This window comes from Lepidothrix coronata, unplaced genomic scaffold, assembly GCF_001604755.1.
Source record: "Lepidothrix coronata isolate B3197 unplaced genomic scaffold, Lepidothrix_coronata-1.0 Scaffold91, whole genome shotgun sequence".
Taxonomy (NCBI): Eukaryota; Metazoa; Chordata; class Aves; order Passeriformes; family Pipridae; genus Lepidothrix; species Lepidothrix coronata.
In genome coordinates, this window is record NW_016690271.1 from 2,962,376 (window position 1) to 2,974,811 (window position 12,436).

The window sequence follows — 12,436 nt, forward strand, 5'->3', positions numbered from 1 at the left end:
CCATGGCAGGGGGTGGCACTGGGTGGGCTTTAAGGTCCCTTCCAACCCAAACAATTTTGTGATTCTGACACGACCAAAGTGGACTCAGAACACACGGAGCAGATGAAGACATAGAAAACAGCTGAGTTGGGCCTTCTTGCCTGCAGACTTGTCCCGTTGGGGCTGTATAGACAAGCAAATCTCTGTATTATCTTATGACCCTGTTTATTCTGGCTTGAGGCTCAATTATGAAACAGTACAAAAGTACCGGGGTTTACAGACATGTGGAGTATTAGTTATTTCAAAATGATTTTACAGAAGAAAAAAGTAGGCAGAGCAAGGTTTTACTTTGAAGTGGGTTTGGTTTGGTTTTCCTGAAGTGCCCAGGGAAGTCTCTGACAGCTGCATTTATCAAACCTGACAGTAAACACTGTGTGCTTCCTGCCTCTGAATCTTCTGGAAGTCTAACAAACATATTAGGGGCGATCTGAACACAGAACTGACAGTATTTCCAAGAAGCAATACACAACTGTGTGCAAGTAACACAAAGTGATGCTATTTTTGAACTATTGTCAGAAACACAAGGCATGCACTGCACGAGCACACGCTTCAGCTTCTATAAGAAGCATCCAGGAATCCTCCCCTGGCATTGCAGTAGAGACTTTCTTGCATGTAAACCTCCATCCTCACCCAGAAGGAAACACAAGAAATACTTTTCTCTCTTCACCATTGCTGTCATCTTCATTCTTCTGTTCCAGCACAGACAGAGGTGTCAGCCCCTACTCACCAGTCTGAATTCAGCTGTCTGAAACAGTCTGTAATTTACTGCCCTGCTTGTCTTCTTTAACTTTCTTCTTTTCCTTAATATTTTCCTTTGTAGTTTTCCTACAAAAAACCACATCAGAGACCATGACACCTGAACATAATAAATGAAGTATATCACAGCGGTTTTTATTGTGTTTGTGCAGCTGAACATAAATCCTTCATCAGCAACACTCCTAAGTGGGTAATAAATCCAATTTTCAGTAGACAGATATTGACACTAAAACTTCATCACTACGACTGTTCATCCAAACAAGTTATCTGTTATTCTGGAGGAATTTTCTGGGCCTTTTCTGGATAAACAGCCTCTCTTACCTCCTCTTGAGAAAAAAGTACTTACATTTTTCTTTTGCCTTTTTTCAAGAAGCACTTTGGGGTTGTACAAATGGATTCTCTTGTCAAAGGTTTCTTAATGAATTTCTTCTTTTGTTTGCTGAGAACAACATTTAGTGAAGACGGATTAAATTACTTTAAAGGGCAAAAATTATCCAAACTAAATAAAACAGATAATGAAAACCTCTTCCTGGCTGAAAGGGATTTATGGGTGTGAAAATATTTTCAGTGTTGTTTACACCAAGATTAGTTCAGCTACATCGTCTCGAAGACATTCACAAAAACTTTATTTTAATTTAAGTCTTATATATATATGTTTCTAGTTTTAGAAACTATTAAAAGCTACTAAGGAGCACTAATTAAAAAACTGGTGAACTACTCAAAGAACATACCTTTGCAGTCTGGGCAAGTGTTTTATGTAGTCTGGCACAGGACAGCCAGCTCGCTGGATAACGTTGGCTATACTGGAAAGGAGAGGAAGGAAGAGATCAGCTCCAGTGCTTGGACAAGTGATAAGGATGTTCTGTGGAAAACAGCTAATCCTGACAACTGGCTGTTTTGTTGTTGATCTTTTGTTTTGTTGGGGGTTTTTTTAAAGCAAGAAATAAAGACACGAGTGAGTCTGAAGTACATTGAGGTGTGTGGGACCAGCCACAACCACACCACACAAACCACCTCTGCTGTATCATGTTTCCAATTTACCTTCGTAATAAAGGTTTATCATCTTCTGTAAAGAAAGTGACTGCTTTTCCTCTGTGCCCTGCTCTTCCAGTACGACCTGGCAAACACAAATGTTGCAAGATTTTACTTTAAATTACTCTCCCTTTATTCCTCCTCACAGCCCCAGCCTCCTGATGCGTGTTCATATACTGAGCAGATGTTCATATGCCAAGCAGCCAATCCCCAAGGATTCTTCCTACTGAAAGCACAAGTATATCTACAATTTATCTAAATATTTAAGGTTCATAGAAGAGTGACAAAAAGTAATGCAATTTTATTGAAAGTTGAGCCCAGAACCAAATTGCTCAAGCAATGCAGAAATTTGTGCTGCAGCACAGAGGTTTGGTTTTGTGAGTTTTGCTCATGCACAAGAGGATCTACATTAAAGATCTGGGAAACAGGAAAAAAGAGAGAGTTTGTGAGCAATCCCTCACCTATTCTGTGGATGTATTCCACTGCACTCGTTGGCAAGTCATAATTGATGACCATATTCACTCCTTTGAAATCAATCCCTCGAGCCAACAAGGCCGAGCAGATGAGCACCCAGATCTTCCCAGCTCTGAAACTGTGCACTACCTTATCCCTCTAGGAAAAGAATAGAAAAGATATTTAGAAACAATAAATAACCCAATTAGCAATTTTAAAAAGGAGGTGAACTTGTCTCCTCGAAGTCATCATGATGTTAAGGAATAAAACTAAACCTCTAAACAAAAAACTGCAGGAATTTGCTGCCAAAGTTACCTGGAGTCACTTTGCAACAGTCTTGCTTTTACCTTTCTTTCTAAAGCATTTTTTGAAAAGTAATTAAATCCTCCTACCTGTTGCTGAGTCTTGTCTGCATGGATGACATCCACATTGATGCCTTCATAAACGAGCTCATGGAAAAGCTCTTTAGCCCTCTCAATAGACTGTACAAAAACAAGGACTGGAGGAGCAAAACCCTGCAAAAGAGTAAGTTTATCTCAAGTTCAAAAGTCCTTTTTCCTTGCAGAAACTGAGACACAGATTTGGCCAATGGTTTAACACGTGCCAGAGAAGTCTTTGAGCTGGGAAATTAGGAGTTTCTGACGGAGCACCCAGCTCAGTTCAGCAGGAAGCAGGACGTGCTCAGTCTCTCCAAATACCTTTTTAACAAGCTCTCTCATGGCTGTTAGCTTTCCTGTCTCAGATCCAACAAACAACAGCTCTTGTTCTACTGTCTCTGCTGCAGAGTTTCTGAAATCAGAAATCCAACAGAAATGTGCTCCCATTAGTGTTTTTATACATATATATATAAAAATAAATACATCTTTTACATATTAATATATACAAAATCCGTAAAATATTACTTGTTTAATGAGAAATGCTGCACAACAAAACTATTTCACCAGTGCACGCTCCTAAGATTAACGCTTATTTGATGATAAAGCAATTGGCAAAAGGAAAAGAACAACTCATTCAGCATGTGAGAAAGATCTATGTGCCCACACAATTCTTTTCTGGAGACACAAAACCTGCAGCACTGTGACTAACAACATCCATGAAACCGAGCAGGCTGATGACACAAAGAAAAATTTCCCAGGAACTAAAAAAGAACTGGAGGAAGTCCAAGTCCACCTGCACACCCACCTTGCCCCAACAGACACGAGGACAACGCTGTCCAGGTTGAGCTTGCACCACTCCTCCACGTCGTGGGCGAAGGTGGCACTGAACAGGGCCCTCCTCACCAGGTGGGAGGTACAGCCCAGGAAGATGGAGGCCAGCTGCTCCCGGAATCCCGACTTCCCGTCCTCAAACAGCTTGTCCGACTCGTCCACCACCAGCCACTCCACACTAGGAACAGGGAGGTTTGCTTTTCAGTACAGCCACCACTTCTGAGTGGCAAAGCCAGATTTGGGACAGACTCTCCCTACCTGCTCAAGTCTATTGCTGGAGGATCTTCTTTCAGCAAATAAATGAGTCTGTTGGGAGTAGTAACCAGAATATCTATGAAAAGAAAAAAATGCAAAATGTTGAAAAAGACACCAAATAAACCAGTCTCAAAGGGCCCTGAGAAACACCAGTTCCAATCCAATCTGCCAGAGGTACAGTTTAACAGAGTCCAGGTCAGGCTCACTTCCCATTTCTCCCCTGCCACTCTCAGAGCATTGCACAACAGATCACACGCCCTGAGTGTCACTAACCATCTCCTTAAAGCCACACAGCCCAAAGAGAAAGGTCAGTGACATATTTGACATTTTTAGAAGCACTTCAGTCACTGAAACAGTTACCAAATTTCTTGGAAGACTTGGGCCCAAACTTCTTGGCTGCTTCAGCTGCCTTGTGGATCATGTGTATCCTGAAGCCTGTGCCCTCCGCCAGCTTCACCAGCTCCCGGTGGGTCTGAAAAGGCAGCAGAGGTGGATTTTCAAACTGAGCTGAAGAGCTTTTCTAACCAAAAAATCACAGAATCATGGAATGGTTTGTGTTGAAGGAGATCCTAAAGATAATCGAGACCATGGGCAGGGACACCTTCCACTATCCCAGGTTGCTCCAAGCCCTGTCCAACCTGGCCTTGGACATTTCCAGGGATGAGGCAGCCACAGCTTCTCTGGGCAACCTAATCCTGAAGATACAGCTTCAAACATCACCCTGATTTCAGTGTTAAGAGAAACCTCTCTGGTTTTCCTAGCATAATAAAACACAGCTCCCTAACATGCATTATTCCCTTCAAAGTTCTCACAGGTCTCACTACAATATGTAGCTCCTAAAAGTCCCCTCTGCCATTTGAATAAAACCTGCCCAATGTTGTCCTTTTTATTTCATTTTAATAACACAACTGCAATATAAAGCTATTCCTTGAAATTCTGTGTTTGGGACAAACAGATAAACCTCTCATAGCAATCTCAAGTAGGAAAGGAGGTTTTAAGAGCACCTGAGCATTGGGCAGTTTAAAATATGATCAAAGAATCTCGAGCCTCTAATCTAATCATTTAGATTAGACTCAGATAGTAGATATGTACCTACTCCACAGAAGTCAAAGGACTTAAAAGAATCATTTAAATTATCTTTTTTCTGATATCTGAGGGTAATAAAGGAGAAAAAATATTTACTAAGCTGCTATTTTACTGATTCTGAGTGAAAACTTTGAAGTACATCAATTTGACAAGACCTTTCCCCTCAACACACACCTGGCTGGCAAGTTCTCGGGTCGGTGATATGATCACAGCCCTGAATCCTTTGTTCCTGGGTTGTTTCAGATGTGTTAAGAGAGGGATACAAAATGCCAGTGTTTTTCCAGACCCAGTAGGAGCTGAAGCCAGAAGCTCTCGACCCTGTAAGAAAAACAAGGGGGTTGTATTTCACTAGGGTAAAAAAAAGGAACAAAAATCACATTCCCAGAAATACCAACGGTGCAAACTGACCCAAAATACCTCAGGAAATGCACATTCCAGGACTACTGCAATGGCTAAGTTCTGAACTCTGATGCAGTTGATTTATCTCTAAACCTGTCCCAGACACTGCCACGATCCCAAACTTTGCCAGAATCCCTGAAACAAAGCACAGTCCCAGAGAACTTACGTGCAGCATGACGGGAATCGCCTGCATCTGGATCGGAGTGGGGACATGGAACCCTGCAGCCTGGATGTTCTCCATGATTTTAGGGTGCACCTTGTACTCCTCCTGAAGCTGGTCAAAGGTGGCAATCGGGTCAGGGAGATCTGTTCCCTGAATGTTGATCCTGTGCTGATTCCTGAAGCGATTTATCTAAAAGGCAAGAGACAAACTCTTTCTTTTTACCTTGACACCATAAAACCAAATCTGGATTCACCTTCTGGTTCTTTACCCCACACTCAGTCACCCTCCTCCCAAGAGGAAATGAATAAATGAATTAACTGAGTAAATAAACCTCAATTTCCAGATAAAACAGCCACTGAACCCCAGGAATCTGTTTCTACATCAGAATTCCCTGCTCCCACCTTTTCTCTCCTCAAGCGTTCAAGCTTCTCTGCAGTAGGTTTTTTGTCTTTTGTCTCTTCAAGTTTTGCTTCCAGAGAGGACATCCACTTTATTCCATTGTTTTCTGACAGCTCTGGCATTGATGCTGCTCCTGCAAGTTCCAAACAAATTGAAATTTCCATTAGTAAAATCCAGACAAAAGTTATTTGGAGACAAAGAACATCTCAAACCCTGTTTTCTCTCATTCTCAATAAAATTAACAAAGATTCCAAAAGGATGGCAACCACATCCCCCTTCAGTGTCAACACTGAATCTTGTCCCAGTTATTTGACCTGCTCTGACCCAGACCAGTCAAGGAAGCCAGAAGCATTTTTTACTCTGGTAAAATGATCTACAGGACCTGCAGAATTAAAATAAGCTGAAACAAGGAAGAAATATAAACTTCTTCAGGGTATTCATCAGTGACAGGACACGAGGAAATGGCTCTAAGCTGAAGGAATGTAGGTTTAGATGGGATATTGGGACAAAATCCTTCCCTGTGAGGGTGGGGAGGCCCTGGCACAGGTTGCCCAGAGAAGCTGTGGCTGCCACATCCCTGCAAGTGTCCAAGGCCAGGTTGGACGGGGCTTGGAGCAACCTGGGATGGTGGAAGGTGTCCCTGCCCGTGGCAGAGGGGTGGCATGGATGGGCTTTAAGGTCCCTTCCCACCCAAACCATTCCAGGACTCCGTGATGATTCTGCCCGGGATACACGTGTATGCATAAAAATACCTCGCGTCTTTTTCTTTTTTCTTTTCCCCTCACTGCTTTCTGCCGTTCTTTTTCTCTTTCCCGCCGCCTCTCCATCGTTTTTCCCTGCTCCATCCTTCTGCTGCTTCACCTCCTCTCCAGCCCCCGCGAGCCCCCAGCCCTCCTCGGCAGACCCCCGAGGGGCTCCCTCCTTGTTCCCGAAGAAGTCGAGACTCTCCAGGGAGACGCTGCCGTGGTTTTCCCTGACCACCTGCGGGAGAAGCGGGACGAAGCTGAGCCTCCATGTGCAGCCCCCGCGGGCGGCGGGGGCGGCGCTCCGGAGCCTGAACCGCGCAGGGGCCGTTCCCCGAGCCCCCCGCGGCCTCCCCGCGGTGCCCCCTCACCCCGAAGCGCCGCGCGTCGCCCCCGAAGCGCCGCAGGTCGAAGCGGGCCCCGGCGCCCAGGCGGCGGAACAGCTCGTGGGTCTCCATGCTGCCTTCCCGGCATCCCCCGCGCGCCCGCCGGAAACGGGGAGCACTTCCGGCCCGGCTGCCATGGCAACCGCCTCGCGCGTGTCGTGGCGACGCGTCGCCATGGCAACGGCGGTCAGGCTTCGCTAGGCCGCGGCGGGCCTGAGCCCGCGGGAGAGGCCGCAGCGACATGGGCACGGCTGTCGCGACAGCGCGAGGGGGGAAAGCGAGGATTCCTCCCTCTTGTGTGCTTGTCACTCCCTCCGGTCCGGCCCCTTCCATCTCTGCTGCAGTCCCAGCGGCTGGAAGGGACTTGACCGGAGGATGTTGTTGCTCAACCGCTTTGCTTAATCCTTGATTTATACTAATACAATCCAGCCTCACAACTGTGCCTGAAGAAAGAAACCCTTGAGGCCATGACAGGAGCAACCCAGTAACTAGTGCAGCTGCTCAAGCCACTTGAGAGTTTGCCCAGATTAAGATCAGAATTTACTTAATTCGTGTATTTATTCATTATGATAAACTGTGAGATCTAATAGTGCAGGTAAATCTATCAGATCAAACAATACAGATATTTTTTTCCTGGTTTTTCTTGAAGTAAAACAAACAGAAATCCAATTAAGCAGCAACAAAATCTATAGAACGTAATAAAGATCTCAAGGGGTAAAGGTTTACATTGCTGAAATCCAAGAACTCTAAGACATATAGGCAATGGCTGTTCCTCCTGTCACATTCACTACTTTAATAACAAACTCTGAAATGAAAAATTGGGTAAACCTGATCCTCCCCTCCGTCCCTCTCTGCCTGATTTATAGCGCTTTCTCTTTGCCAAACTTTTAACTTCCCAGCAGAAGTGGGAGCAGCCACACAGAGCTCTGGGTGCAGAGCACCACAGCGGTGACAATTCCCTTGTTTGTGTCCCCAGAGGTGTATTTACAGTGAATAAAGACCCAACTTTGCATCCTTCATGCTGTTCCCAGGCTGAGGCTCCTGCTTTTCTGCCGGGAGAAGTGACTGTGGTTGCTGCGAGAGGATGGGGAAGAATGTGGAGGCATTTGTGTAACAAAGAACTATAAATCATCTCCAATATCCATCACTCACCAAGGGATGCTGTCGGCAGACTCAAGAGTGAGGAAACAGGGAATATTCTCTTCGTCAGGCGACTGGGAAATCCCTTTGTGTAAGGAGGGAGCAGCTCTGCTTCCGAGGAGGCAGCACCAGGCATTGGGTGGGCAAAGAGCTGTGTGCCAGGAGTGAGACGCTGTAGAATCATGGAATATCCTGACCTGGAAGGGACACACAGGGATCATCCAGCCCAACTCCTGGCCCTGCACAGACACCCCAGCAATCCCGCTCTGTCTGTGACAGCATTGTCCAAACACTCCTTGAGCTCTGTCAGCCTTGGGGCCGTGACCACTGCCCTGGGGAGCCTGGTCAGTGCCCAACCACCCTCTGGGTCTATCAGGGCTCTTTTCACCCTTCTCCTGTGTTGCTCCTGCTTTGTGAGCGAGGTGACCTTGCAGAGAAGGGCTGCTCTCAGGTGGGCACTGCAGCAACCCCACAAGGCAAAGGATGACTTGCTTTGTTCCCTGTAACAGACCCAAACCAGTAAAGAAAAAGCACAGAGTCTCCTTGCAGGGAGTTCCCACTCCATCTCTACTACAGCAAACAAGAAACATGCACCTGTTCCAGCTAAAAGAGAAGCATCAATCCCCCCAGACACAGCCACAGCCACACTCAGGAGCGGTGGCAGCATTTATTGCACCAGCTTGTGTCTTTATTTTAACCCCCTCACCTGGTTGTACGTGCAGAGGAACACGGCCCTTCCACACACCAGGGCTGGATGAAGGTATATCAGAGCAGGGAAGTGCTGGCCCGTGTGCCTGGAGTTGCTGGCAGGATGCCTGGAGGCTGGACTGGGATGTGGGGGAGAGCCCAGGCTCCTGGTTTCATTTGTTATCCTTGCAGAGAGTCCCTGGGACCGCAGAAGGTGATGAACAGCCAGGTACACTCCTGACCCCAGTGCAACCCTGCCCTCCAGGAGCTCAGGGACCTCCGTGGTGGTGCAGAGCAGCCCAGCTGAGATGTGCTGTTCTCATCCTCAGGCTGTGCCCGACACATGGAGCCGAAATAAAACCCTGTAAGATGGCAAAGCAAATCAGCTGAGCACATTTGTTCCATCATGTGCACACCCAGATCAAAGATCCCTACCTGCAGCCGTGGGCTCCCCTCCTGAAAAATCCCAGCTAAGCCAATCCCTTCCCCGTGTGTGTGTTCGTTTGTCCCACAGGTGTGAGGCAGGAATTAGAGGGCAGCGGGACTCGTGCACATCTGCCCCCCACGTCCTGCCCTCCTGCTACATCATCATCACTAATATGCACATAACAGTCAATTAGCCTGGCTGGGTGCACTGGTGACCTCTGATCCCTGCTGTGTCCCCCGATCCATTACCAGCCCTCAGCCCCGGCTCTCAGTATGAATTGATGTAGCCCCCATTCTCTTGCGGCACAGAAACATGCGTCCTCATTCATCTGTCCACTTCCACTTTCTGTTCCTTTGTCCTCCCCTTCTGTTCCCTGTGTTGCTTAACCTGGTCACCACTTCTTGACCCCACATCCTCGTCCCTCCCAAGGGTGTTGTAATCCCAACCACTAGCAAAAAAACTTTTACTTTTTTTTCCCCTTTACTCACATCTTATTTAGCAAAAAATGGTTTCCAGCAGTGTGGGAGCTTTGATCCCCTATTTAAGAAATCCTTACAATGTTTTTTTAAAGACTTTCTTTCTAAGGCAAATGAATTCTTCATAAAGGGGGAAATGGTGTGCTGGTTGGGCTCTGTTCGTCTGAGGAAGACAAATGATCTGTTTTATTACTTGAAAAGCATAACAGTTGAGTGTGCAGATTTGTGATTTATCTGTAATTAAGATTCCATTTGAACAGCATATTAATTACAGAGAGAAGAATTAATTTTGCTGAATAGAAAAGTAAAACCAAAGTTCCTTGAGTTAGAAGGTAACATAGAATGCCTGAGGTTCAGGATTTGTGTGGCTCTGCATTACACCTACACTGGGACAGGACAACTCTAGGGGTTTTTTTGACTTTCAAGTTTTATCCCTGGGTCAGAGAAATAAAGTCCAGGGGGTCAGAGCCTTCTCCCTGCCACTGCTGGTGGCTCCCACAGCGCTCCCGTTCTGGCTCTGCTGAGCCCATTGTGCTTCTCCTTTGCCCCAGGGCTCCACCAGGACCTGCCAGGCTCCCACCACCTGCAGCAGGGGGAAAGGACCTTCCAGGATTAAATGAAGGTGCTCCCTGTGCCAGCCAAGCCCTGCAGCCCCTGGGAACATCAACCCTGAGCTTCCATTTACCCCTTTACCCGTGTGCTACAGTCCGTGGCTCAGTCTGTTCGCACCAGGTGTTTCACCTGACCACACGCAGTGAAACCAGACTCCTTCCTTCCTCCAAGTGTCCGTCCCTAGTCCCCAGAGGACCCAGGGTGGTGTCTTGTCCATCTCCTCCGTGTGGGAGATCTCGTCACATTCACAGGGGGAAGGAAAGTGAGAGACTTGGGCGTCTGCCTGTGAGGGACCTTTAGGGAGCAGATGGTGTGGAGCAGCTCAGGAGGTTTGCTGGGACTGCTGTGGTGGGTGTGCAGGGATGGACCTGCTGGTGCTCACAGGTGGAGAGGCAGCCCTGGCTCATCCCTATGGGATGTGGAGCACTGCAGACATTGGCCTGTCATGGCAGAGGGTTGGGATATCAGGATATCAAGGCTCCCTGGTGAGCCCCAGATTTGCAGGTCCCTTGGCTGCTGGGGGAGGCCAGTGCAGGGCAGTGCAGCAGCAGGCGTGGAAGCCACGGCACCTGGAGCTGCAGGAGCAATCAGAGATGCACTGGAGCAGGCAGAGAGGTTTTCTCTGGACACTGAGTGCATTTTAAAGTGTTTGTCCGCGGTGCATTGGTTCAGGACAGTAAACTCTTACGGCGCTATTCTGCTGGTCTTTATGGCTCACAACTCTGCCCCCATCACATTTTCATGGACTTGTGAAGACCTCCTGTGAGCACATCATGGACACCCCATGGCAGCAGGAGACAGGATCAACACCACACCCCCTGGCACAGGGATTCCTCCGGCTCCATGTACCTGTTCCCGCGGCCAGACCGCAGTGGGGAGCTGGCAGCGCCTGCAAACAGCCCAGCCTCCCAACACAAGCACTTTCTGCATTCCTCTGTGTACTCCTCAAACTCCGCCACCAGCCCAACCGAATCCTCTCAAAGGCTTCAAAGGGCAGAGCCTGTTTGCTGTCCGCAGGGAATGACAATGCTTTCCCTTTTGACCTGTCGCGCAGGACGGCAGCGCTGGGCAGCCATGCGCGGGATGCACCGGTGGGGAGCACAGCCCCAGCCTCTGCACAGCCCCACGCCACTGCTGCTGCTTTTCCTGCTGAGATTTCCAGCAGATCCGGCCATCTGGCTGGACTGGCAGAACGAGTCTGGAAAGCCCGCGCGTTGAGCCGGTGCTGTTGCGCAACTGCGTGTTACCCACACGCTCACACCGAGGGCACTCGTAAAGCTGCTGGAATTGCTCCTTGTACTTCGGGGAGTTTGGAAAGGTCGGTGCCTCCCTGGCCAGCAGGACATCTGCTCCCCCACAGGGATTACCTGGGACTTCCTCAGCAATCCATGTTTGCTGCCAGACATGTGAGCTGGCCTGGCTGCAGCCCAGCCAGCACCAGAGCCCTGGGATGGCTGTGGGGTCCCAGCACTGCCCTGGCAGTGAGGTCTTCACCCTCACCAGGCTGCTGTCAAGCACCTGGGGACAGGGGCCACAGCACCAGGTGCCCCAGAGCTCGGCCAGCAGCCTGCACACAGTGTTTCCCCTGGACAGGGTTTCCCTGACTCTGTTCCTCCCGCAGTGATGGAGGTGACAGGCGCCACGGAGCCCCAGTCCCCAGGCACGGCTGCAGCCCCTGCCGAGGGCTCCTGCTCATGGTTTGATAAAGCCTTGTCATGGCCCCTGGGGCATGTGGAGAGGGTGGCTCAGCTGGTTTTGACCCAGTGACTTTGCTGGCAGCACTGAGGATGCTGTAGCACAAGCAGGAGGCAGTCAGGGCACGGGATTTACCCACCAGGCAGGTGTCACTGGCTGTGCACGACTCTGGAGGTAAAGGAGAGGTCACGCTCCTGCCCAGCCCTCCCACATCCACCTTCACACCTTTCAGAGCTTCCCCATGCCCTTCCCCTGACCCACAGCCTGTGCAGAGATCCACTACAGCCCTGACCCTCACTGTTACCCCTTGGCCTTGGCCACGCTGGGATTTGGGGGATTTTTCCTTTGCACTCACACTTGCACTTCAAATTAAATGCAGCCCTGTCCCTTTGCCCTGCCAGGAAGGAGCCTGCAGTTCACATGAAGACAGCCTGCTAAAGCCTCATGGCAGCCTGTGGATCCTCAAGTGCAAGGAATTCC

General features: G+C 48.6%; 1 protein-coding gene across 1 annotated transcript; it reads right to left on the reverse strand.

Moving 5' to 3' along the window:
• Positions 1–185: 185 nt before the first annotated feature.
• DDX52 (DEAD-box helicase 52) lies at positions 186–7,019 on the reverse strand. Its single transcript, XM_017821572.1, has 15 exons — positions 6,905–7,019; positions 6,543–6,771; positions 5,793–5,923; positions 5,395–5,580; positions 5,004–5,147; positions 4,104–4,215; positions 3,747–3,819; positions 3,463–3,666; positions 2,979–3,069; positions 2,673–2,795; positions 2,289–2,439; positions 1,837–1,912; positions 1,527–1,598; positions 1,142–1,234; positions 186–864 (listed from the first exon to the last, which is right to left on the reverse strand). The coding sequence occupies exons 1-15, from the start codon at positions 6,989–6,991 to the stop codon at positions 777–779; spliced, it is 1,860 nt and encodes a 619-aa protein (XP_017677061.1). The 5' UTR covers positions 6,992–7,019; the 3' UTR covers positions 186–776.
• Between the last annotated feature and the right edge of the window lie 5,417 nt (positions 7,020–12,436).